This window comes from Megalopta genalis, chromosome 9 (genome assembly GCF_051020955.1).
Source record: "Megalopta genalis isolate 19385.01 chromosome 9, iyMegGena1_principal, whole genome shotgun sequence".
Classification (NCBI taxonomy): Eukaryota; Metazoa; Arthropoda; class Insecta; order Hymenoptera; family Halictidae; genus Megalopta; species Megalopta genalis.
The window spans coordinates 19,729,168-19,751,349 of record NC_135021.1 but is presented as its reverse complement, the minus strand read 5'-3'; the positions used below and the strand labels follow the sequence as shown (position 1 = coordinate 19,751,349).

At 39.8% G+C, this 22,182-nt stretch overlaps 1 protein-coding gene across 2 annotated transcripts in view; it reads right to left on the bottom strand.

Annotated features, from left to right (window-relative positions):
* LOC117224539 (protein O-mannosyl-transferase TMTC1) overlaps positions 1 to 22,182 on the bottom strand; it is a 285,088-nt gene that overhangs the window by 120,922 nt on the left and 141,984 nt on the right. For both annotated transcript variants that reach the window (XR_013034148.1, XM_076524657.1), the window contains exon 3: positions 1,406 to 1,479. Coding sequence is in view for 1 of the 2 variants with exons in the window: in XM_076524657.1 (XP_076380772.1) it covers positions 1,406 to 1,479 (74 nt within the window). In the remaining variant the exon portion in view is untranslated. The remainder of the gene's footprint in view (positions 1 to 1,405; positions 1,480 to 22,182) is intronic.

The following is a 22,182-nucleotide window of genomic DNA, read 5'->3' as shown; positions in this document are numbered from 1 at the left end:
AACAGTCGACTAACAATAAAAAATCGTTCTTACCTACCACCCGTCGCTATAACTCGTTCCATGCATTTTGCTGAACTTTCGCTCTTTAATGCAGCGTTCGGGAAACTTTTTCATCTATTACCCCGAACTATGTTTATTTATGCTGACGTTGCCCAATTGATTTGAAAGGGAGACGGTCGCAGATTATTTAAATCCAAAAGCTTTGTTAAATTTTTTGGCGATTTTTTGGGCCTCGTGGCTCGTTTTTATAGAAACTCGGGGCAGTCGGCGAAAAAGGCAACGGCCAGCATTGATATGAATGTGCATTACATATACATTAATATTAATACCTATTAATACCTATCCTAGTATTGCTAGGATAAAAACAATGACTTCAATTTTTTTGCATCGATTCAAAGGCAATTCGGAGGCCACATGTCACGATTCGAAAGCAATTCGGAGATCCAAACTGACCACTTTGAGCACCGATGTTTCACTAATACTTTCCACGGAAACTCGTGTAAGCAAATTTTTAGTATCATAGAAATGTTGCGGTCAGATAATTGCAGTCGATCCATATTTCCTTTTTACACCATGCTTTGAACATGCCTACAATTGTTCCTTTTCTCACGGAACGACCATTTTCCCTCGATACACATCGCTAGGCTGGAACGATCGTGGGAAAATTATGCTCCTAGGATGCACCGTTTTAAGAGGATATCTCGGTAATAAACCTTTACGACACTGACAAATGACAAATGAGACAACGTCGCCGACATTACGGCGACATTCTTGCACGCAGAGGGCGGTGCAACTTATTCGTGCCGCCTGTTACAATATTAAACGTAAAGTCGATTTCACTTCATCTTAGTTCCGAAGAACTTGAACATGCAACCGACGTCGCTGCCTCTGTATAACAGTGGCACAGTGTTACACGAGTCACGATTATTAATTCTGTTGCCATCGCGATGGGCGTAACCGTTCTACACGATGAAATTGTTTCAATCTCCCCGCCAACCCCGCGCGTTTCACCCTCCTCCCGCGCGGAACGATGAAAATTACTCTCCGTAGCGAATGATTGGAACAAGGAAGAAACGATTTGCCCATAATGGATACAGGACAAATGAAATAATATGGAATTCCGGCAATATTAATGGGAACGGTTATTCCCTCGGTAATAGCTCGGGTAAAAAGTTGTTCCAGTAATAGAGTCACGTTTACCTCGACGGACCTCTCGGCGAATGCGCTTTCAGCGGGAACAATCGTAAAATACCTTCGGCGGAAGAAATTGCAAAAAAATGCATCGTTATTACAGGGAGAAACGAGAGTTCGGACAGATCAGAGCAGAGCGGGCCGGATCAGATCAGAGCGAAGCTATCAGATTTCGTCGGTCGCGAGATCATTGACGTATCGATGTTCCACTTACCCGTGATAAGCAAGAAACGACAACAGAAAGAAAATGCAGGCCAATACGTCCGCTCGACCCACGATGCCAGTCACCTGTAAAACGAAAGAAGAATACGTTTAATAACTGTGATCCGATTTTATTGCAAATTAGAACTATGAAGTTTATGCATGGGAGACAAGATAAAGAGCGAGAGACATCTTAAGGATTTACGATGCTGTTCATTCTTTACGCTCGGGCTTATTTTAACGCCGGATTCTCGGGAATTTCATTCGATGCAGAATCGTATCGACATGCACGATTTTTATGAGTCGATGCATATATGTATTATATGTCGAACATCGCTGGTATATATTATTTTCTTTGGCGTTGCAGGAAACTGATCACACACCATTTAGAATGGAATAACATTTTTTAAAATTCAATCGAACGACTTGTATTTTTTGGGGGGGGGGAGACTAGAGAGACTAATCTAGTACAAAATGACTGAAAAGTTGTTTTAATTACGGAAATTACAATTGGTTGGGACGATAAAAATAATTAAAAAGAGATGCTTTTCCGTCTTTTTTTATCTGAGCCTGGAACGAAAATTTTAAAAAAGCATTTTATAGCTCTCGGTAACTTGCATATGGCTGACGCATAGTCAAGCTGTTACCTGTTTTTGGTTGAAATCCGTAAAAAATCGCGAATTTCACGATCTTTAATTCCTTTTAACTCGTAGCAATGTCAAGGTTATTTTCTTTCATTTTTCGATGAAATTTTTAGTACGCGTATAAATTACCGACACACATTTTTGTTTCAAGTTAATGTAAAATATCAGTTATAAACAAAACTACGCGGGATTTGTTTCTATAGTAATCTAAACCTGTCGACTACCAAAAGTGAAGACACAAAAATGATAACCTTAACAAAAGAATGACAATGCGATCATAACGCTATCTGTTGGTGTAAACCGAAGTTACTTTCTTGCCAAAATAACACAATAAATTCTCTCCAATTGTCCCTTAGCTTGTAAACAAAAATGAACAATTTAGGAAGAGGAGACACAATTATTCGAGCGTCTATAGACAACAACGATCGTTTCTCCTCTTCCTAAATTGTCCATTTTTGTTTAAATGCCGAGGAACAATTGGAGAGAGAATTCACTGTGCATATCGAACTTGATTCCATCTCAACTCAAGATTAATCACTTAATCTTCTCAGCGAACTCACCAAAAGAGTTAATTCGGGCATCCCGGTAAAAGTTGCCTTAAAACACGAGTCCCCTTAGCTTTCATCGCAGATATCTGGTCCATCAGAAGCGATATCTAAAGGGTTTCCGATGTGAAATCGATTGGCCTGTTCGAAGATGATATCTGAGCGCGGAGATACACATACCGCCGGAAGTTCGAGCCGATTAACGGGAGGAGATTACATCGGTAAGAGGCAAAAAAAGATCAACCGGTCGTTTTCTGTGTCCGGGCGAGGAACGGCGGAGTGGTACAATGGCGAGGCGGGTTACACCGAAGATCCTTTCGGGGGAAAAGTACGAAGCGGTAAACTGAAATTGGATTTAGCGGTGTAAAACGAGGAGTCGGGAGTGAAAAGCGTCGGTGAAAGCCAATGGGCTGGATCTCTTTCACGGGCCACGCGATGACGGACAAGGCGGTCTCTAGCCACCACGTGAGCCAAAGGAACAAACGAATTGAAAGAGAGGGAGCAACTGGCCGGTCCCGAGTTATTGACAGCCAGTGAATAACCGAGATTCCTAGGGATCGGCTTCAACCGGAGAATGATCGCGTGTGCCAAGATTCCGCTGGATTTCCACGAATCAGACATTCGTACGGATCTCTTTCAACCCCAGCTTGCACTTGCCCTCCCTCCGCCCTTCCCACCATGGTTCTTCTCTCCTCTTCTGTCTGGCAAGGCGCTGCGGCAGGTGTATTTAGAAAATTTACGGACAGCATCCATCACGATGGCCGGCGATCCACGTAACGAGTTAACTAGCGGATCTCCACTCGGGATACGAGCAGCGGTCGAAATGAGAAATTGAAGGCTCCTTTTAATTCGGAACTTTCCTGCGCCGCGCCGCGCCGCGCCGCACCGGTTCGTTAAATGGGATCAGTTGGAAGAAGTTTCAATTGGCCGGGCCGAGGATAGGTCGCTACGCTTTAAATGGATCCGAAGATCTACGACCCGGTTGGCATGTGCTTATGAAAGCCTCCGCGAAGTTATTGTTCCCTGTTAATTCGCGATACCGTCTCGGGATCTTGTGCTTCCGTTGCTGCATCCGACGCTAGACACGCTGTCGACGGTATTCGTAAAATTAATTCTTGGATACGCTGTTGCAGCCAATTTGTAGGGGCACGTAGAATTATTAAGGAAACCGACGAATTATGGTTATGGTATTCGATAAGTGCATACCGTAAGCTGTGTTACTTCGAAGGAGATGTCAAGAATTCTGGTTCAGCGATCTTGTACACCTTTGGGAAACTTTAACCCTTTACGTACATACAGATGATAATAACAAGAAATGTTGATTTTATTCGTGTAGGTTACCCCTTTTAGACGCTAAGGGCTGGGACATCCAAACAGATATGAGCCGTTTATTTTGAAAGTGGCATAAGTCACTTTACCGTAATGAAAAGTGGTGATTTTTTAATAATATAATATATTATATATATATATATATATATATATATATATATATATATAATAATATTATATATATATATAATAATATTATATATTATAATATATATAATATAATATAATATCTCTCGCGAGATATAATGTGACTAATTTTCAATCGAATTCAATCGAATGTAACTAATTTTCAATCAATCACGTTTATATAGCACACACAAAAAGGAAACGTACATATTAATAAAAATGAATACCATTCCCATTTTAATTTCAGTACAAAAGCTCTTCCAATCGATGAAAAAAAATCCTCCCATGTCAGTTTTCATAAAATTAAATCGGAACATGAGAATTTACATGAAAATCTGCAGTACGATAATCGGATATGTGCATTCGTTGAATTTTTGAAATTCGTTACGCTCAGCCAGAGAGAGAGAGAGAGAGAGAGAGAGAGAGAGAGAGAGAGAGAGAGAGAGAGAGAGAGAGAGTTCCATCATTTCATTAGGCTACATTAATTTCTCATTGACGCTTGACATCATGATTAACAACGCATGCCGGGCGTGGAGATATGCACAATATTCCGTGCGCTCGAAAAATGATGAACGTTTGCCTTGGAAATTTTCGGAGTTTCCCCAATGTTATTAAATCTCCATCGTTATTAACTGCCTGGCACGGCAGTAAATTACGTCGCTGTTAATGAAGCGCCGCTGCTGCATATAGTACGTCGATCCGCTAATTTCATGTGTTTTGTAGATAGTTCAAGTAGGCCCGGGTGCTAGCTCGATGGTATTATCAAATTCGACCTGTAATTATGCCATATCAGGAGAGACGCGAAGAGACGAAAATAGATAATTGAATTAAGGCATTCGTGTCACGAAAAATCAAACTTCTCGTCATTAATGGCGTTGATGTACGGTTCATTATCCCGCATTTTCCAGGAAATTTCATTACCGTAATTGAAAATCGGATATTGAATGATGTAGGACGCGAATCAAGTCAATGCGGTCGGAAATTATAATTAGGTTGCGGATTTTATGCATTTACGGAAAAACGAAGCGATCGAAGTACCAGTAATCAGATTTCCAATTTAGAAACATCAATATATCATTCTCTCAACTTATTAAAATGATTAAGATATCTAATTCCTGTTCTAAACAGTTGATGGAGAAAATTGTTATTTTGCATAAAGATCTGCGATCTAGTTCATTTAAATAAATTTAGCGCTAAATCTTGTACGTAGTATGCGTAAATACAATAGATTCCATTTTCTACAATAGAATGACAACGCTTCTGGAAACATTGATCGCGAAAGTAAATGGGCCTAAGAGACATTCGTACAAGATAAACGGTAAGTTGACATTTTGAGGGAATCCTTTCGTCCTCTTATCTACCCTATTCGCTTAGTAGAATGGCGGGCTACGAAAAATCTCGGTCCAGGAACAATACTCTGTCAACGTCAAGGGATGAGAAGAAGAGTCGAAAGTGGCCTCTTCAAGGACCAAGGAGCCATAAACGAAGGGTCTACTTAAGATAACAGAGATTATCCTGGCCACTTCGCGATAGATTCTTTCACGCGCTTCAACGTCCCTCAAATTTATAGGGAGGGATAACGGCCAATTCCAGAAAAAAAACTTCCGTCGACGATTATCCTCGCCGATGGCAATGGCATGACCTGACACGGAAATGTGGCACGAAGTTGGAGGCGTTCAAGTTCAAATACTTCCACTCACATTTACATAGAATGGCGTCAAAAAGCGTTTTTCAAATTTTGCAAGTTTCCAAACAATTATCCAATTTTGAATCGAGACTTCCCTATTTAACCCTTTGCACTCGAGTGGCGATTCCGAGGCGCCATTGAAAATTGTTAAATATATATATATATATATATATATATATATATATATATATATATATAATATAATATATAAAATAAATATAAATAATATATTATAATATAATATTCGCAGTCTACGCAGAACAAATGCAAAATCAATAGCTCCGTATTCTTAAGCTCCAACGACTCGTCGCATTGCGATTAATTTTCGTAAAACAGTGATGTACAATGTTACAGCGAATCCTCAGGATACTTCAGATGTCGGGTTGCGCCGAGAACGGATAGGCGCTGAGGAAGACGATGCCAGCCGGAGAAGACGGTTGATCCGTTCGTTCGAATCAACGCCAGTTTGCTCCAGTTTGTACTTAGCCGAACTCTATTACCATCTCGCTCCTTCTAGAGTTCTAATTGATTATATGAGACGGTAGTTCCGCGGGAGTTCGCTCGTTACTCCGAGGTGGCTCATCCCTATCTTTCGCTCCGAGTTTCCTCATCGCGCGCGGCCGCTCGTCGACGCTCTCTTAAAACAGTTCGCATTCCTTTCACTTTTCCTCGCCTCGGATGCGTATAATTAGCGAGATGCCTCCGGCTGACTCGGAACGCTTCCCTCGAATTCTCTCGATTGCGCACGGTTTTTCCGGACGATGCGCCTGCGATCGCTTAAGTCTTCGGATCTTCTCGCGCTTTGTCCAGGCTCTATAAGTTCACGTACAAAATAAACTACTCGTACACAGGTCGATAACCGAACCGTTTTCGACATACATGTGTGAGCGAACTGTGCGCGCGCGCGTGTGCGTCTGTGCGTTGCAAGTGCGTGTGCCGTGTGCGAGCGAAGCGTATGCAATAGAATCATAATTATGTAATTTAATTAGGACTGCTTCACACTGTTGGAATATTATTCTAATTCTCATATTTATACGTCATTTTGCAAATATTATAATTAAAGCAGAGTTTGCTTCGTTAACTGAAAGATTATTTATTGCAGAACGAAAGTAAATTCTTTGTTACCGAAGAATCAAATTTTACCTTTAATGTCAAACAATAAATATGTCATTAGTTTCAAAGTTTAAAACTACAAAAAGTAAAGTGATATAATTTATGTACATTGTTATTTCTTCCTACTGATTTTGATGCAGTTCGTTTATATTCGCCGAGGTTTCTGTTATTTCTCTGTCTCTATTTTGTTATTAAAAAATAAATTGAATTTTGCAATCTACAATATGTTTATTACAGTTAAGATTGCATAATTAAAAGTTATTTTGGAATGATTATTATGGAATGGTTATTATGGAATGTGATTATTACGTTATTTAATTTTCTCCCGACAGCTGGGGTTTGTATAGAACAACATTTTAAAAAATGTAGTAATTAATTTATGAATCATGACAACGCGGAAGGATGTTTGCGGAAAAGATGAATTTACGACAATGTGTACCGTGCGAGTTACGAGCTGAAAATTATGAGGTTGCAGCGAATCAACATGCTGTACTCTGTTTACAGGTAGGACATTCAATTTAATTAGTGTATATCAAAACGTGCACGACCATTTCGAAAAGTTCGGTATCAACGACTCACAATTCAAAAGTGACGAGAGAAATGTATATTTATAAAAATTAATAAAGAATTTTATGAGAATTGTACAAAAAGTTTCAAAGTAGGCAAAAGTGGGCTTTCCAGCAACAAATGAGATGAAATTATACAATATTAAAATGATAAACGTAATTTTTGTTGAACATTGTTTTTAATATCGCACGGAACTTTTCGGTTTATATAAAATATTCCCTGTTAAAATATTAGTGACCACAATTTGCGCATGCAAATTATTTAGGAATGACCTACATATTCGTAATTCATGTATCTTTAGTGTCTATCGTATTTATACATTTGGGTTAATAAAAATGAATTCATATTAGGCTCTAATTTTTTATAAGGTGTGTCTGTTTCATTAAACAAATTTAAGTGATAATTAAGTTAATAATGTCTCCTTATGGAATAATGTCTCAATACTGCTATTGGATATTTATCATTATTTTATTATTTTTTATTATTCACAAATTCTTCTAAAAATGTCTCATCCTTCGACTAAAAACTGATTAGTAATTTTTCATTAAAATTTTAAGCTTTATACGAAGCTCATGAATAACTTCGTGTAGATCTAATTGTTGCTAGAGGTTTTCTACATGGACGAAATGGACAATTTGAGAAGTGAAGATCCGATTATTCGAGCCTTGCTTTTTTTTATAGTCGTTGACAATCGGTAACTATAAGAACGAGCTGCAAAGCTCGAATATCTCGCGTATCTCGTCTTCCCAAATTGTCCATTTTTGCGTACAAGATAAGCGTCAATCGGGGAGAATTTACTGCATGGTGAATATGTACTATATTTTCTGAATGAAGTTTCCACTCGCAGTAGGTTAACAGTTTAACATCAACGCTGATTAAAAACTTTCGTCACATTGAAAACCGAATAATGGTGAATTGTCGTCTATATGATTGTTTCATTGCAATTGAAATAATAACTTCGCTGCAGATTGAATGAAACTGTTTTATCTCGTTTCCTTGTATATCGCGCATTTGCTTGAAAGTTTCATTTCGAGTAGGTCTCGCCCGTTTCTCTTTACTCTTCTATAAAGTTTCTTCTTCAAACAATTCAAACACGAACATTTGTTGATATTCATGCGGGACACCTCTTTAATTAGACCGTTTCGCTCGGGCAGACATTAATTCAATTAAGATCGCTTCCTTGTACGCGAGTGTGAAATTATGAACTTTTAGTTCGTCGAAGTCAATCATGTGTCCCCGATTAATTAAACTACAGCTCGAGATCCGCTGGCAGAAATTGAGAAGACCAGGTTAAGTGTTATAGTCCCCGGAGTGTTCCAGAGATGTTACCATTTATATTCTCGCGTTCCACTCGCGTAGAATGAATTAATACCGCTTCTATCAGCCAAGTGATAGCATAATGTATCAGTTCCGTAGAATACATTCGTCTGAAGCAGCTATTACTTACCACGAACTCTGTTTCAACAGATTTCATAATAAAATTGCACTTTAACGCGATATGGTACAGTAATGTCGCACGAGTTATCAAATGAACTCGGTACCATTCCATAAAATATACATATATATATGGATAAAGTATAAAATAAATCTAAAAATTGCTAGAAAAATGTTGAAATATCTTACGATATATCGTAAACACAAACAATTGATAAACAGTGCTTCAACTAATGTTAAGTAACAATTATTTCTTATTTCATAGTCGTTCTAGGAACAAAGGAAATGAACCAAAATATACATACACATTTATATTTAGAAACGAATGATCACAGTTTGATGTCGTTTAAAATTTCTAACGTGCATGATTTGTCGACGCTTGCTACTAAAAAGGTTGATGAAATTAATCGTTAGTTAATGATATCAATCTTAGATCATTAATCGCTGATCACGATCATTTTGAATTACCACCTTTTAATCGAAACTGTGAATTGCACTTCCTATTAATCGTCTTTAATCGATCATCGTTTAAATGTTAATAGTAAAACAATGAAAACACATTGCAACGAGACTATGAATTTTATACACTTATGTCAAAAATATGTAGCTGAAGTGCAAAAGCTTGGAGTCACCAAATAAATTGAATCACGCCTACTTTATTTTCAATGTCGTCGTTAATTGTTATTATAAAATGTTACCCGATTCTGACATCGGTATACGGTTCACACCCACGGATTGTGGGATCCACACGCACGGATTCCAGTCCCATCCTGTTCGTACGACCATCCAACTGTTCCAGCCGCATGGGTGATCTATAGTGACATCGTAAAAAGCGTTCCAGCCAGAGAACTTCGTGCTTAATTTATCCCGGAACCTGTCATCTTGGATAAACTTGTCGTTGGCGGAGCGGTGTCCCTCGCGGCCGTATTCGCTCTTCGCTCGAAAATTGTGGGTCTCTTTCGTCGGCAGTCTACACCGATACGGTAACGACGTCGTAACCGCGAAACGGCATCCGCTCACACCCGCGCCTCTGCTGCCTACCCATAAATGAAACACGCTCCTAGCGGAGAGACATTAACATAAGGTATACGAGTATCAAGAGGGATATCTTCGGCGAGCAGACGCGAAAGCCCGATTACCTTATCACAGGATACGACCATTAATAACAAACGCGTGACGAGGAGAGGAGAGAAAAAAAAGAAGGGGAGTCCTCTAACGGCGCACCCAAGAGCAGGGTATACCTTTATTAGAGGGTGCAGCGTACATAAGTGATAAACGGGATCCCTTTCACGCTGTTATCAGCGCCAAACGTACATCTCGCATATCTTCTTTCGGCTACGACTAAATGGGTACTCTTCCCGTACGGCCGGGATTTTATGAGAACTCTATTCAATGAATAGGACAAAAGGCGGCTCTCAACATTTTTTACGGGTACATTCTTGGAGCGATACTTCTGCGATGAACCGAATGACCAGGACATTGTGCTACAAAGGCCAGTCAAATATAAATCGGATTTTCTCCCTGGTTTTGCGTTTCAACTGGATCTTCTGAAAATGGATATACGTCACGTTTCTATGTACAATGTTTTGCTATAGTCTATCGTCTATCTATACGTCTAGTGTACTAATCCCTCTATCACCTAAAAAAAAATTCCGGTCACTTGGTCCAGTTTTAAAAAAGTTATTATGTTTTAAAAGATGTACGAGCACTTTAGCGGGTCACTGTTGTCTTCGCGCCAAGTGGTGTACGTAAAATTCCAATATCCCCAAATAGATATTGTGGCAGTTAACGGATTAAGGACTAATTGATGAAACGAAGAAGAGAGGAACTACACAATTACTCTCCTAATAAATGCCATTGCACCGACACACTTTTGCACTCGCTTCGCTAATGATTTCTGCAAGGTAAATAAGAACGTTTAGCATTACAGGTTTTGCACATTAAATTGTTCCTTCTGTAGATCGTATTCATCCTGACGTGTGAAAGGATTAATTTGAATTGCAACAGATGAACATTATCGACGAGAGAATTACGTAAGGATTAATTTCGAGTGCAAAACCTGTATTACAATTTCCATTTTCCTCGATTTTATTCGTCGGCAGTTGCCGCAAGACGATTTATAATTATCTGAACAGCACCCTAACGATGGCTGAACGAAGATACAAGATACACAGGTAAATCATTTTGTGCCGAGAACTTGCTACCTGACTCGTGAGCAAACTGGCCCGAAGGTCCAGGCCGCTGTCAAGGTTAAGTGCGAAGGTAAACTAAAGTTTTCAGAGCTTGCTGCCGAGTTCATTGAATCCGAAGTGCTTGAAAATACAATCGATGGTGTTCGGGAGGCGAACGTTTAATGTGCTTAGTGTTTTCGAGCTACGCGCCTTCGAGTTTCCGACGTCGAGTCACAGAAGGTTTGGCACGTTGAATCTATACAGTTTTCAGAGGGTCGTGTTTTATGGCGCAGCATAGTCGGCAATAGGGAGACGATGCATACGCGTATTCGGGCAAGAGACTCGCGAGCCACGTGATTTGCGCAGGCACATTCGCGTCGCCAACAATCCGCCCGTTTAGTATTATAACAGTCTTTATTAAAGCTCCATTTTCTTACAAGCTGCCAGCTGCATTCTACGCCGCGACCGTGGCAACGACGTCGTTAACTTCCCTCGAATTTCGTCCGCGAAACGGCAGCCGAACCAGCGAAGAGATGGCTGAGAATACCGAGGCCAATAATCCTTAGTACTACAACAGGCTTATTAAGGACGTTAAAGCGTTTATAACGCTGCGGTTTGGAACGTGACAATATCGTCTACTTTCATCCCTACTTACCCTCATTCCGGCCTACATTGTGACAACGGGCCTGTTAACCCCCTTTGAATTTCGCGACGGCACCCTAGCGCCCGTGGAACGGTAATGGAATGGAAATTTTGAATGAGAACAGCGTCGCGTTCTTATCCCTCCACGTTCGTTTCCGCGGCCTCTTAATTACGATCTTCTGCGCCACTAACCTGGCCCACGATTGCAGAAAAATCTCGACGCTGACACTTCTGACAAATCGTTCCGCAACGATAATGTCTCGTCCAGCGACCATAAGGTTGTCCTAGAACTCTCGTTACATCTAGAAAATAGCGGCTTCTAAGATGATTTGAAGAAACCTTTTTCCTTGGCAGAAATGTTGCTTACGGCTTGGTTGATAAATTATTAACGAGAAGCACGGACCATACTCGCTTTCTGATTGGTCCGTGTGTTTCGATAGTACCTTCGACAAGGAAGTCGTAGCTAATATTTTTATTAAGGGAAAAGTTATTTCAAATTATCTCGGGAATAAGGTGACACAAGAACGACGTATTACATTCTTTTTTTCGAGTATAATAGGAGTTCTGAGACACCCCGTATGTAGTTCAACCGAAATTACCAACTTGATTTTCTTATTAATTTCCTGCTGTTAAATAATATTATTTCCGAAAATTTTTTTTTGTAGGAAACGTCGAGTTGCATCGATTGGTGTATTAAAATAGTGTATGATTTCATTCTAGCAAAAATGCGACGTTTTTTTTGCGTTGCGATTAATAGTAATGAAATTAATCAATTATGGTAATTATATATATTATATTATATATATAATTAATATTATATTATAATATTATAATAAATTGTGGTAATTTTAGGTAAACCATTCTGTACAGTGTCACAGATATACATATACTTATGAATAGAAGTCAGTGATCGCATTGCAAAGTATCAGCGACTGCAAACAAAATTCTGTTGAAACTTGAGATAATATCTGTTCCTGTAAAACTTTCATGGAAAGAGATGTTTCCCTTAGGAACTTACGCAAGAAGTATTCTCACAAAACAGATACTTTAAAATCTGTGTAATAAAAGTTCCTTGAATGCGAATTATCTTATAACGTTTATTAAAAGAGGATCCGAAGAAACAGCACGAACAATCCTTCAACTGTGAATTATTCATGTAAATATTACGAACATGTAACGTTCTCGGAATAGCAATTTAACTATAGTAAATGGTTAGTTTCTCTGTAGTATTGTTCATTGAGTAATATTCAATATTCGTTGCAACGTTGGAGATCTGTTTTAATATTATAAAACTTTGTAATTTAACATTTCTATTTCATATTTTATAAATTTTCTTTGAAATCAAGTGTTTAGCTTCTATGTAATGTGAAAACATTTTTCAATACCTGTATTGAACAAAATCAATTGAAAAGTTGTTTGATCAAAATTGATAATCTAATGATTATATAATAAAAAATGAATATATAATTGAAAATATGTTACTTGAAACTATTACAAAATTTTGATCTTAAAGAATCGAGTTATAAAACCCTCGTTTCTCGCTTGTACAATAATTTTGGTACACCCAGTATAGAGATCAACATCTAAATCTCAGAATCGAATAATTCCGATTGAAGCACAGATCTGCGGATTTGTACACAACTATAGAACTTGACGTAATAAAACATGAAGTTTCTATTAGACCTCGAAATATTGAACATTGGGCAATCGTAATCGCGTCGAAATCACAGGTCAACTAATTGCGAGAAACAGCAAAATAAATCACCGCTTTCAACCACACCGGGTATCGTTCTCCACCGCCGCGCCGGAACGTTAAATCTCGGCTCGATTTTAACTATCGTTGGCGTTTCGTTCTGTACCAGTGACCCCTCTTCCGGTGCTTGCTCCCGAAAGAGGATTGGAGCGATCCTATTTTCGTGACGAGCATAAATCTTCCGGATCGAATATTATTATCGATAAAAGTGCCAGGCTTTAAGAGGCATTACACTTTTCCAGCGATTCCGTGGTGTGATGTCTGCTGACGTCACCGGGAAATTGCTCGCTCGATGGAAATGCTCGCCGCGAAACGTCGCGAGTGACGTAACTCGTCGTTAAATCGCGCGTTCGATCCGAGCTAATCGAATCCTCGCGGATATTTTGAGCCCGAGTGGGTTCCGTCCGTTGATAATCGGATCCTTGAGCGAACCGAAGTATTATCAGACAATGTTTAACCTTTTAGGTACGGCTGAATTCTGCGCGAGGCTATTTCTCTGGACGGCAGAGTCTGATGTGTACTGTACAGAGTCTGATACTGTATATTCTGTACTCGATTCTTATCGGTCACTGTTTTTCGTTAATAGCTCGTTAACGGTGCCTCGGAGAACATCTTTGTAAAGGAAGAAGTTGCTTCGAACGATCCGAGGAACCCGCCATTTCCGGATTGCGAGACATTTTTGGGACACCCTGTAGACTGTTGTAAATCGATGCGAAGACAGAAGAAGCATGAAACAATACATACGAAGACGATTATTTGGTTCGAACGATGAGCGAGTGAGCTACTAGAGCAAGCCACTATAGTGGCGCGTCGTCTAGAGAGATGACATCCGCGAGAGCCACTATAGTGGCGCGTCGTGCCTGAAAGGTTAAACCGAATCAACAGGAACCGCTTTGTTCCGCGGAGGTCGCCGAGATCCGTGGCTCCGGGCGGAACCCCTTTAAAAGAAACGTTCGACCGGTCGTGCGGGATCACAAAGATGACCAGCATCGCGCCAGCTATCAGAAGTCTTTCCACTATTTGTTCCCTAATTACTGGAAAGCGTCCCGTGGACCTTCTTAAAGCGAGCCGGAGAGCTCCCGGACTCGGGCACTGTCTCGACTGTCTCGGCAACTTTTGCAAAATAAAACACCGACGCCTGAAATCGAACCCTGAATCGACCCTGCCGATCGGTTAACCAGCAGCCTCGACAAAGAGATTTCCGCTCGATACGTTTAGTGCCGGCGATACCTTCAACGGTGGTAAATACTTCGCGATGTAGCGATAAGCTCGAACACTGGCTGCCAGCAATTTCACCCGTGTCACGGAGATTGATTTTTACGATTGGCTGATAATTGCGGCGACAATTGATGCGATCTCGGAGCTGCCGAGAGAACGGGTAGCGAGTAGGAAGGTGAAGGTGGAGGGTGGAAGACTTGGCGGAGGTCCGTAGCGTGAGAAATGTTAAACGCTGATAAGTGACTTGCCCGAGGAAAGGTGTAGTTATTGTTAGCAGATCTGAACACATATGAAATCACATTATTTGAAATATTATTCGAAATAATATGTCAATTTGTTTCGTAATTATTAACATAATAATTATTAATAATTAATTGATATTATTATATATCATAATAATAGTATTAGTATAATAGTATAGTATTATTATTATTAATAGTATATATGATATAATAGTAATTATAATATTTTCATTTTTCATTTCAATTCCGGTTCATAAGGAATTGAATATTCCATCGTCTGCTCAAAATTGACCCAGCAGTAGCACTGGCGATATTTGTTTCATAAAATCTTACTTTGCAAATAGTAGCTAGAGTCATTCAATGGTCGTTCATCGTCGTTTAAAACTTCAATTTTACAGAATTTAATTTCCTTTTTAAATTCCGGATAAATGTGGAGTAACGAGTGAAACTTGGTTCTTCGGGCCAATGCGCCTCATAAAATGGGATTGCACCGGTGGCAAGCAATTTTCCCTGGAGAAACGATCAAATTAATTCAAACATGAAAGTTATTTCACTTTCGCCTCTTCATATATTTTTTTCCTGTACTATGAAACACTTTTAGATTCGCTTCGGTATTAAACGTTCAAACGACTGGGACAGATAAGCATCTTTTCAGCTCCATATTATAGTTCAACGTTGCTGAATTATGCTACGCATGATAAAACACGTAAGATTATATTCATGGATTCAAATGTTCATAACAAGTGTATTCCGTGTTTACAAGAACAAACGCGACCCATTCAAATGAATTTAAAATTTACATAAAAATCCGGTCAGCTATTACTTCGTGCTTTTGTTAGAACACTTTATCACGCATGTTCATCTAATTAAGGATAAACGGCAGTATTTACAAATATTTACAGATAAATTATTCTTCAAGTTTATTCTGTACTAAACTTGCTGTATTTTTAAAAAGAAGGAAACAAATCCTACCGACTCGACTAAGGATAGAGCATACGAAAATAATCTATCGGTACCTGCTCTCAAAAATTTATAAACCACGTTGCAACAACTGTGACACCGAGCATACAATTAAACAATTTCTAATAAATTCGTTGTACAACAATATCAGGGATAGAGTAAAAATGCCCAATACTATCGAAGAATGCTCTAATAACTACAAAGCCATGTTCTATTTACATGAAACCAAATTGCTTAGTGAAATTATACAATAACTTAAGGAACCTAAATTAAGACAAAAACATTCGAGCTACATTTCCAATGTGGATAATCTAATTTAGAAACTGTGTAAAAAAAAAAACTATATTATTTAGAAACTATACACATGTGACCTTACAGATTGTAATCGAACGAGTGGTCGCTAATTTGTACGAAGCAGCTACAACAACGGATAAATAAATAAAAGGAAAATTGTTTCGAAGAAAACCAGATGAGAGAAGAACGAAAATTCCGTTGCAGAACGGAACACTCGCTTTCATCGTTCCCGTAAAATCCACGGGAACAGTTTGGCGGGAAAAGCTCGCCGAGCACCGTGCGCAAACACCGAAAAATCCAAATGGCCCGAAATCTCCATTCGGCTGCCAAAATCTCTCCGTGCATCCAACGGTAAACTCAAATCCCCGATTACCATCCGCAGACGTGCGAGGAACGAACAACTCGCTAACGGCAAAGGTCCGGGGGCCGTAGTTTGTACGGTTTGCAAATAGCTGGAGTTAATTCGAATCGCGACAATTTCAAACATTTCCGTGTTAGTTCCAGCTCGTAACAAGCACGAGAGACCCCGGCATCGGGAAACGGCCGGTTCGGTCGAACCGTTGTTACAGATTCGTAGAAAAAATTAGTCGATCGCAATCGAAATAAGTATGTTAATGACAATCTAGACAAATTTGGCATCTAAGAAGTGAATCCGATTATGTATTCTATGATTGGGTATTCTGGCTTACATTGGTTTCTGTTGGTAACAATGTTTATAGCAATCGCGATTCTCTGTTTTCAAATTAGCCGCTATGTTATATTATCGCTATAGTTTTTGTCGAAAGAGATGACACTAAATCCTAATATTTCACGGCTTTCATTTATTCGATCGTAATATGAGCCGTTCATTTTGAAAGTGGCATAAGTCACTTTGGTTTTAAGTCGATATATTTAAGGGTTTGCGTTTTAACACGTTTAAAAATATCGATGCTAACTTTCGAGAAGATTTACTTGTATTTGTTATCTCAGGATGCTGATATTTTTCTCAGTATAAATAATTTCGTATAAACATTAAAAAATCACCACTTTTCATTACGGTAAAGTGACATATGCCACTTTCAAAATAAACGGCTCATATTTGCTCTCCGATATAAATATTCCGAACTCGCATTGTGATCGGTCGAAAATGAAATGAACTTTCAGAACGATCTAACATTTGGCATGATTACGTACTCTGACATGACTTATATGCTGTTAGTATATTAAGTAAAACTGCAAATCTAAAGTTAGAGATTGGAGAGCTGCCAAAAGCGCCTTGTGGTATTTCAAAGGAATCGGTGATAATCGAATTAAGTATAAGAAAGCTGGTAAAGTACTAAATGCATTTACGGATTTAAATGTGAGAAATGAGTTAGAGGATGGGACATCACGTCCTGGTGATATAACGATGGTAGCAAATGGGTCCATTAGCTGGTAATCAAAGAAGCAGTAACATTGTCAATGGTAAAAGCCTAGCATATCACAATGTGGAACGTTATTAGAGAACGTTATTAGATTGTTCTTGGTATAATACTAGAATCAGTAAGTTGACAAATGCATAAAATACGGATTCCAGTTATAATTTATTAAGTCTTTTATGACATATTTTTACTATTATTATCACCCTTTCGATAATCTTTATTGAAATATCTTATTAAGACACGAATGATTCAAATGGGTATCGGTTCTGAAACGATTTGTCTACAATTCGAATAGAATCGTTTCTACGAATTCGATATTTGTAAAAACGGTGAAGATCGAATGTAAGATATCTTCACGAACGACGAGCATCAACAAAAACGGCCAAATACAGGGTAGGTCGGCTTATTTTTGCTCGAGCTTCGTTCGAAGAAGTTTTATCAAAATCGATGAGCCAACGACTTCGACCTCTCTTGCCAGACCATTTCGCAGTCAAAGGATTGAGACACTGCTCCGAACTTCTGCAGTGTTAGCGCAGCGCGACGGTCATCCTCCCAAAAATTCCGCATTTTCTTTTCCCTCTTCCCTTTTCTTTCGTTAACGAGTGATCCGACCCCAACAGGATTGGAAGGTTCATGGTAACGGATGGCGTGCAACGACGACGAAACTGCCTCGTCGTCCGCGGGGTGGGAAATAGAAAAGGGAGGACGAACACGCCGGATCCTCGCCGTTATGAATCGTGCAATCAAGGCTGGAGGCACTCGAGCCCGGCTGACTTCGGACAGCTGATGCCTCCTAGCTTCCGGTTGGTGTTAAAAGGGTTCACGGGCCTCGCAACTTCTGCCGCGGGGGGTTTGCCTTTGCCGTTACCTTCCTGCTCGCGCGGCTCCAGTAATTCCGACAATTGCCTCCCTAAAAAGCTCCTGAATGCTAACGAAAATGGTTACCAGAGCAAATACTTCCTTTTGACTCGCTTTTACACTCGGATATTTCGTTCCGGCGCCGCTGCGATTCCTTCCTTCCTTCCTTCCTTCCTTCCTCCTCCTGCATTTTTTACCGCTCGGATCTTTCGCGATGGTGTGTTCGGGAAGCATGTTACACTAGGAATACCAGATCATGCTGCTTGCTGTACGCGCGCAGTCGGAACGTCGAGGGTAAATGGTATCTCTAGAGATTTATGCTATTCGAAGCTCAGTTTTGACGTTTCGAAGCCGCGGAAGAAATATTATTTGCTGAACGAGCGCAGCAGTTTCGTTCATGTTCAACACGTTCAATGTTGACAAACATTTTGAAAATCGAAATTCAATGCGTTAAATTCATATTACAGCTTCGATGAATCTTTGCTAACGCTAGAATTATCGAGTCTTCGAAACAACTAATGCATATTGTTTCGTAACAATGACAAGATCGCGTTTATTCAAACTTCGTATCATTTCTATCATAATAGATGCTTGAACAAAGAAGTTTGTCAACTAGTTTCTCACTTCTGTTTGGTAATTCTAGTGTCAATTGTCTTGTTTATGTACAGCTTGTCCAATCCAGACACAGCTGTACGTATAAACCAAATTTTGTACGAGTACAAAAAAGTTTGCGTAATTCAGAATCAGGAAATACCGATCATTTTCTATTTATTTTAATGCATGAAATATAAATTGAAGCTCGTGACGACTAATCTCCTCGATATTATGAACGAGAAACGACAAAAGATATTTTTGTTATATTGCTGCTAAAAATGCAACTAGGTTGAAAACCATAATAAAGCAGCGCGTGACTTCAAAGTTAGGTTAACACAGAGAACCGAGTTTCGCGAGATCGCGTAACAAGTTATTCGTGAATAATGATACTTTTAGCGAACACGTTTGCGAATTAGTATGATAATACAACATTTTCGAGATTGCCGAATTGGTGGTCGAACGCGCGTGTAATAGAAATATTCTGGCATCGTTTGAACGTGCATTCGCATGCAGGTGAAACAGAGACCCCTATTACGAACGTTACAACCCGTATCTTGACATTATCGTCTGGCCTGTTCGTCCTTCGTAACGCCCTTAAAATTTCGCTTTGTCCCCAAGGATTCAGCCGTGGTTGGGTCAAAGGTTGGGCCTTCGTATCTGGAGCGACTCGAGGGCATTAGTCGACAAATGCATTAACCGGCATAACTCAGACGCCATTGCCACAGTATGGGCATGACGGAATTGTTGTTTCGTACGCCTGCAAATAACACTTTCCCATTAGTAATGCATGCTATCGCGCGCAGCTTGCGACGACGCTTCTAGAAAAGAAAACTTTCGTCGCCTGAAAGGCAGTCGCAGCTTTACTCTGTTTCATCTTTAACGAATGCCGAATGATTGCTCGTCGTATAATTCGCTCGGCCTCGCCCCGGGTCCGATTTTTCATTCATCGGTTGATTATACGTTGCAACGTTAATTGGTATTCAGTTGGCAGCGGAGTAATTACTCCACAAAATGACCACTTTCAGAACGTCGAGTTGAATTAACTCTTTCATTAATGGCTTCATTAACTCTCTGCGCGTGAACGCAACACTCTGCGGCACAAAATTTGGGGATCGATCAGCGAAACGGTAAAAATACAAATGCGCGTGTCCCGATCGCCTTGTAATTTTTATTTTGAAAGAGATATTATCGTTGCGATTGAATGCTGGACAAAGTGTCCCAAAAAATGTTCGAGTTCAAATGAAATGGGCAATTTCTGAAGTCGTTTGAAGCCACTTTTTTCCTAGCGAAAATGTCCTCTGCGGCTTTCGTAACGAGTTATTCATGAAAACTACGGACTAATCAGAAAGCGAGTACAACATTGGCCCAGAGGGCGGGCCGCCGGCTGTATTCCCTTTCTGATCGGTCCGTGTTTTTCCTTTAATAGCTCGTTAAAAAAGTGTCTTCAAAGGACCCAAGGAATTACCCATTTCTTTCGATTTAATCCTGTAAGATTCGATATCAGTTTTAATAAGTTCACAGCGATGCAATAACATTTTCGAAATGTTCGAACGTTATTGTTGTTTAGAATTTGATCTACTCGTGTTTATCATAAATGCATAAACTTCGCAGTCGAATCACAAGTTTTCGTCAGCTAATCTTATATTACGGCGTTGTAGACATGCAGCGTTGCATAGGAAATGCGTCTAAATTTGAAATTCATTTTGTTATACGAATTTAATGAACGAAGCATTATTCTCGTCGAGTAATTCACGGAGAAATGCTGCAACTCACGAAACGATCATTAAATGGTGCACAGCATTCGGGAGTGGTCGTTAGGAAAGATATGACCGGTAATCATTTCAGAAGGGATGGCGAAATAGAATATGCAACTTTAACAGATTGTACGGCACGTGAATTATATTTAACTAATTCTGTGTTTTGCCCAGAGCTGAAACGTGAACTACATGTAAATACACCTGTGCGTGTTCATCGTACCCTAGATAATGTAAATTGAAAATTTGGCAAATTTAATATCACGAAATATGCCACGAAAGTGTTCAAATACCTCTTAAAACGGAATAATATTTTTAACATTGAATCGAATGTTATGAATTTTTTGAAATATTGTAAAGACTATTGTAGTGGACAATACCTAACAATTTCTTTTGCAAATATTTCATTCGGTTGAAATTCTCATGAACTGTAAACAATTAAAGATGTAAAAAATCGTGAGATTTCATAGAGTTGTTGATCAAAACGTTAACCGATTTCGATGCAATTTTCAGCATCACCGAAACCTATAAAACGCTTGCTTTAAATGTTTGTTCGAAGCTCTGATCAGAAAGTTGAAAATCGTCAGTTTCTCGTATCTTTTTAATCATTCCATTCTATCGTTTCTTCACGTTCACAATATTACGTCTCGCAGAAATTCGAGCAATTCGATGTAATTACAAGACAGTTATTCTTTCATCGAAGGTGTTCGAGCATTTTCGCGAGCCTCTATATATGTTATACTTAACGTATTCTCATACTCGGAAATATTCTTACGATTCTATTAAGTATTCTTAAACTTGCGGAAGATTCAAACTCGAAGTTCCGCGCGGCTGCTTAAGAAAACCCAGAGGGCCGTAGCCAAGAAACTTGATTGCGAGGAAGAATGTGATTCGCGGAAACATCGACCCTGTAATTTTCGCCGTGCTCGCTCAAAGAAACGCCGGAAACGGTTGCGAGGAGGCGGGGACCTATCAGAATTCATGCGAGAGCGAAAAGACGGAATCGTCGGAAAGGGCACACAGCCGGCGGTCTCATATTTAACTAAAACTTTTCCGCTGGGTGTGTAAACACCGCGAGTCACCGCGAGTTTCTAGATTTTTAATCATCGTCGACGAGCGAATTGCGTTAAGCCGCGGTTACCTTCTGCGGACGGGCAATGATTAAGTTAGAGTTCGCTCGCTTTGTGGAGATTTTTCCGGTCCCGATGGCTCGGCGCGATAGTGCTCGACGGAATCCGCGGCGCGTTCGAGATGCATTTCGTCGAACTGGCCAGGCGGGCGGGCGCAGCCTCGAACACTGAGAGGCCACGGCGAGTGTCTGAAACGACGCATTAGTTGCCCGCGGAAAGAAACTTCATAGAACCTCGTCTTAACTGGGGTTGGAAAATGGTTTTATGCAAGTTGCAGGAGAAGAGGCTTGCCAACTCCACTCGAGAAAAGGGCTTTACCGCAACGGCGC